The sequence below is a fragment of the Molossus molossus genome, unplaced genomic scaffold (genome assembly GCF_014108415.1).
Source record: "Molossus molossus isolate mMolMol1 unplaced genomic scaffold, mMolMol1.p scaffold_m16_p_7, whole genome shotgun sequence".
NCBI classification, from domain to species: Eukaryota; Metazoa; Chordata; class Mammalia; order Chiroptera; family Molossidae; genus Molossus; species Molossus molossus.
This window is the reverse complement of record NW_023425401.1, coordinates 57,159,419-57,165,418: the sequence shown is the minus strand read 5'-3', so window position 1 is coordinate 57,165,418 and position 6,000 is coordinate 57,159,419. Positions and strand designations below refer to the sequence as shown.

General features: G+C 41.5%; 1 protein-coding gene across 1 annotated transcript in view; it reads right to left on the bottom strand.

The window, feature by feature from the left end:
* Positions 1 to 361: 361 nt before the first annotated feature.
* Positions 362 to 6,000, bottom strand: part of LHFPL3 (LHFPL tetraspan subfamily member 3) — a 608,740-nt gene continuing 603,101 nt past the window's right edge. The window contains exons 4-6 of the mRNA XM_036247458.1: positions 2,026 to 2,084; positions 706 to 715; positions 362 to 423 (exon numbers count right to left, since the gene is read on the bottom strand). Coding sequence (XP_036103351.1) covers positions 362 to 423; positions 706 to 715; positions 2,026 to 2,084 — 131 coding nt within the window. The remainder of the gene's footprint in view (positions 424 to 705; positions 716 to 2,025; positions 2,085 to 6,000) is intronic.

Below are 6,000 nucleotides of genomic sequence, written 5' to 3'. Positions count from 1 at the left end.
AAGGGCTCAGCCTGGCCAGCAACCCCTGCCAGCGTAATCTCTGTTACTGGTTGATGAGGTCTGGTTGGCTTCTGAAAATGGATCATGGGCATGCAGCTCACATCTCTTTAAATATCTTCCTTTTCTTAATCAAAAACCAGAGGAGCATTTCAGCTGCTCAGATGCTGAGCAGAAGCACTGACATTTTAATCTTGATCTGTGGTATGTTATTAGCACTCTGCTCACCCTTTCATTCACTTGCTTCTCTTGCAGAAGAAGCCACCTCTACAATATTTTCACTGAGAATGATAAACGAGCTTGGCGTTCCCCATTCTCATTTTTGGCATGGTCTGTGTATGCACTTGCATTTTCCAATTTTCAGCTATAACATGTCCAGATGTGTATGACTGAGAAGGTGTAAATGTCCTGATGAGCCCAATTTTCCTGTAGAGAATTCTGCAATAATACAAGTATGGAGTCCAAGTTGTTAAACACACAAGAAAATAGAACAGAGACAAAAATTTCTCTCTCATTAAAAAATGTCACAGTCTGCTCATTCTGTGCATGGCTTTGATCCTTGTTCCCCTTCCATCACCGGCCTGGTGACAGTGGGGACTGCCGTGGCTGCTGAAGCTTCTTTGTAATTTTTAAAATAATTGTTCCTTACCAAGCTATGCACATGCCTTCAAATATACAGTCTGGCCTGGCTGGTGTGGCTCAGTGGACTGAGCGTTATCTCATGGACTGAAAGGTCCCTGTTTGATTCCCTGTCAGGGCATATGCTCGGGTTGTGGGCTCGATCCCCAGTAGGGGGTGTGCAGGAGGCAGCCGATCAGTGTTTCTCTGTTACATTGCTGTTTCTATCTCTCTCCCTTCCTCTGTCAATAAAAACATATTTAAAAAAAGTACAGCTTGCAGTAGTGGATTTGTGGAATCCCTATTAATGTATGCAAATATCAATGAGCTCTTATGTAAAACAACTGAAATCCTGAATGGTCATGATTACTTCTGAGCAAAGGGCTTCCCTGTGAACAGCATTTAAAATGACTCATTTGGCTGCTGTGACATGGGGTATTAGTACTGAAGGACATACAGTTTATATTTCAGGAGTAATACAGCTTCTGCTTTTTATGACAGGAGAAAAAAAGGCACAGATTCCTAGTGCAAAAAATTTTCTGCTGGGATATTGAGAAATCATTTAGGAGCAAGGGTCAGAGTTTTGTGTGTATAATCACACGGAGGATCCATGCAAGACTAAATATAGGCAGTCGAGAGATCAGGTTTTTTTCTTTTCGAATCCAAATGGACAAGAGGAATATATTCTTTTGGAGACTGATAAAGGGCAGCAGGAGATGTTTGCATAAAACTGAACTGTGGTGAGCCATGACGGAGACCTAGTAGTGATATGTTAATTGTGATAGTTGTAAATAGGAGCCATCTGTTTTGGAATTATTATTAGAAATGCAAGCACATTCCCTATCATTCATGTGATTTACTACTTCTTAGCAGGATCAAGATGAAAAATTTTTAGTTGCTTTTACAAGGATCAAAGGAAGCTGATATTAAATCTATTTAGCAACGCTTGGAATAGTTTGGGCTTTGCCTAAAGCTTGAAGGCATGTAAAGTAAACATTATGAATATCAACAGGGGCCACAATACATTTTCTCATAAAGTTCTGTGTAACTGTGAATTTACAGACAGTTTCTTCTATGTAGCAGGCATACAACGAGATAAGAGAATCTCAATGTTAGTATCATTACTAGAAATTTAAAAAGAGTAAGATGCTTATAAATGAGCAATTAGAGATGAAATCCTAAAGATCCTGAGTTTGTACAGGAACCACTACTGCTTTCTTCCTTTCAATTTTTTTTCAAAGCATTTGAGTGAGTGGGAGAAAGAGAGGGAAGGAGGGAGGAAAGGAGGGAGGGAGAGAGAGAGAGAGAGAGAGAGAGAGAGAGAGAGAGAGAGAGAGAGAACACAGAGAGAGAGACAGAGAAACAGAGAAATAAGCCAAAAAATTCCCAAACCCAACCCATATAAATAACTGCATATAGGAAAGGTGAAATGTATTGTCTGTTTTTCTGGCTTCGCTCCAGTTTCCCCTCTCCAAGTACTTCTGAACATCTGAAATTAGGTTATTAATTATTTTACTTATAAACTTGAGTCCATAATGATATTCTCACCCCAGGATCAAGTAAAAAAGAATCTCAGTGGAATAAAGCATGAAACTACAAATGCAATGAATGGCATTAAAAAAATTAAGAAAATAGATATTTAAAGATGCATATATATTGGGCTGCCCAGGTCAGCTGCCTTATGCAGGCAAGGGATTCCACAAACAAGATTAGACTTCAGGGAGAACTTCCTGGCTGTGTTGATTGTGATAGATTCAATAGATTACCCAAAGGACTGTGAAAAGACTCTTCTTGAAATCAATAGAAAATAAAACAGAATGGGCCCTGGCTGGTTTGGCTCAGCGCTTAGAGTGTTGGCCTGCGGACCAGAGAGTCCTGGGTTTGGTTCCCGCTAAGGGCATGTACCTCAATTGCTGTTTGTCCCCCGCCCCAGTTGGGGTCATGTGGGTGGCAGCTGCTCTATGTGTGTCTCTCACATTGATGTTTCTCTCTCTCTTTTCCTCCCTCTCTCCCTCCTGCTCTATCTGAAGATAAAAACAAAAACAAACAAACAAACAAAATGTCCTCAGGTGAGGATAAGGAAAAAAAAGAAAAAAAGAAAGTAAAATAGAACAGAATGGGAAAATGAACCACCATATTCCTCAGGAGTTTAGACACACTGGTCCCTAAGAACTCTGAATACCCCACATTCTGCTGATAAATCCTTTTTCTGCTGTTGTTTCATTACTTCTCTTGCTTTCTCTAAGCCCAATAGAACTTGTTGTGATGTTGAATATTTTCTATATCTGTGGTGTCTAATATTGTAGCCACTAACCTCATGTGGCTATTGCAAAATATAGCTAGTGTGACTGAGGAAATAAATTGTTTTTAATTATCATTAATTTAAATTTAAATAGCCAGCATGGGTCTAAGTGCTTGGTATTGAATAATATTTTAACTAAAGGCTTTATGATGAGTCAGCAATGGGAGGATTTCAAAGGAAAGTGGATGATGTGATGTGAGGCAGGGACTGTTTGAAGCAGGAGGGTGTAATGGTGTGGCTAAGGGGGTTCGCTGGGATTAGAAGGAGATAGATGGTACTGTCTGAGGAAGAAGGCTTCTGTAAATCTATGCCTAAAACTGTTAGTCAGCAAAATAGGAAAGGCCTCTGAGCTCTCTGGATGTACATCCCCTGCGGCTACCTAATAATGCATAGGCATAGTTTTCATCCTTAGGATTCTCCTAATCTAATGGAGAGAGATGAAAAAGAATAAAAATTATACTATTGACTTAAGCACAAGCAAATATGTATAGCAAGAGATAGAGAAAGGATGGACTTCCAAGACTGTGTTGGAAAGCAAAGTTGTTTAAAAAAGGTGGCATTTACATGAAAAAACTTCCTAGGAACAAGAACAAGCAAGCCATGTTCTTTCCTGATTTAGGCTTGGGCGGGGTCAAGAGAGTGGTTAGTGAAGATGAATCAGGTGAGAAGAAAAAGGGGAGGCCCATGCCGGCTGAATGAAGATTCAGGGGTGAAGTTAAAAAATCCGAGCCTTTACTCAATGACCACCACGGTGCAGGCATCATTTGTGCACACAAAGTTTTGGACAGGGTTCCACTCTCAGGGAAATGATAATAAGGACTGGCAAACCAGCTGGACTTAAGCAGAGTTAAGGAGCAAAACAAAGAAACACTTTAATGAAGTGCTCAGAGAAGCGGAGACAGGGAACTCCCAGCCTCAGAGCAGAGAGTGGCCCTTGTGGGTTGGGGTGGCCAAGGTGCAGTGGGGCTTGGGCTGGGCCTTGAAGAGTTTGACTGGGTGGACAGTGGAGGAGGGAGAAGGGGAAACAATTGGAGGGGAACTACAGAATGATGGAAGGAGCTAGTTGTGCAGAAATTAAGGTGGTCATGGTCTGAAGTATGTGCTCGCCCCTGAGTTCTCAGGAAAGCCAGAAGACAGAGGGTTAAAAGGCAGGCTTGGAAAGTGCATTTTCTTGATAAACGCAGTGGTGTTAAAACAGCCTGAGGCTGGGAGGCCAAGGGGAGTCAGTGACTGGAGCAAGGTGAGATGTTTCCAGACCAAGACTAAAGCTGTTTAGGCCTGAGCCCACTGCCAAGTTGAGTGACCTAAAAATGAAACTGCTCAGCTCTGACAACCACTGTCTGCCTTGGAAAGCAGGGTCTGAAGTTCATTTTATAAGCGAATTGCCACTCAGACCAGTGCAGAAATTTCAGATGTAGTTTAAGAGATTAAACCCAACATCTCCTTTATGCAACTGCTCACAGTAATTGAAAGGAGGATTCTGAAACCATGGTTACCATAGAAAACTAAAATTAAGATCAAAGGTGATGATTTCAAATCCAAGAACATAGAATAGGTTCAAAGCTAGAGCTCACATTTATGCTTTGTACAGACTATCTGATTATCTTTGGCAAATGCATCCTTTTATAAAGCAATTTCAGGAGACAGTGTAGTGGTTCATGCAGCTCTGAAGCTTAGTGCAGACCCCAAATACTAGGTAGCAGGATGGAATTCTGTTAGGCTTAGATAAACTAGGTTTGTAACAGGCATGAGCTTTTTAGACATGATTCTCACCACACTGCTGATTCTTGTCGACTCTGGTGGGCCTAGTTAGGAAAAGCGTGAACTCTACTAAGGTGGTTCCCAGGAGACTAAGAATAAAAATTGTCCTATAGGGCTTGGTTTTTCAAACTGTTCTTTCAGGCAAGGATCTTTGTCTCATACTCATAATGAGGGTCAAGACTGTTGGAGAATGTCCTAGAACAGGTGATAAGAAGTTGCCTCGTGGTGCTAATTCTCATATTAAAGGGGTTGCTGGCCTGTATGGAATGTTGGGGTCAGCTATCAGGAGTTTGGCCTCTTCATTCTGAATGAGCAAAGCAGTTCTGTGTATAAATCCCTCACTCTTCAAGGGGGTGGGGAGTGTATACTATTAATATTGTAAGTTGGGCTGGAGGCCATTCTCACTACTGAACCTCTTTCCAGTACTGCTGTGAGGCAGTGTAGCAGCTTTCCTATGTTCCCCAATAGGCATACCAAGAGGTGACCTCTTGTTGTGTCAGAAACAAAGGGAGGGTCCAGGCCATGAGACTCTAATGTGGGTGGGTTAGGGGTAGGGGAGAGTTGAGTGGAATTAAAGTAAAGGGCTGTCTGAGAGGAGGTGGCACTGGGGAAGAGTTCTGTATGGAAGGAAGAAAGGACAAACTGGAAGAATTCATGTTCCCTTTGAATAAGTCATTGTAACTAGAATTTTATTTTATTTATTTATTTATTTTGTAAATCCTCACTTGAGGATGTATTTTCGTTGATTTTTTGATAGAGTGGAAGAGAGGGAGGGAGACAGGGAGAGAGAGACACATTGATTGGTTGCCTCCTGGATGGCCCTGACTGGGGCCAGGGATTGAACTTGCCACCCAGGTATGGTGCCCTTGACTGGGAATTGAACCCGTGACCATTCGGTGCTAAGGCTGAAGCTCTAACTGCTGAAACAAACTGACCAGGGCTGTAACTAGAATTTAAAAATGTACAGATTTAGGTTCCTCCATATTACTACTCTAGTAGTCTCTTTAGCTTAAAATATTTTTTTCTTTGTGAAGTAGAACACACATTCAAGCAAATGTATAACATACAAATGCTAAGTTTAACAAATAATTGTAAAGTGAAGACCCACGCAAATGGCAGCCAGATCAAAAAATAGAATACTGCCAGCATCCTGGACCACTCCGCGTGTCCTTCCCTAGTCACATGCCCTTCTCTTCCCCCTGGGGTAAACACTGTCTTGACTTTCGTGACAATCACTTCCTTGCTTTTCTTTATGGTGTTACCAGCTATGTACACATCTTAACAATATTTCTGGTCCAATTTTTGATCCTAGAATAATATTG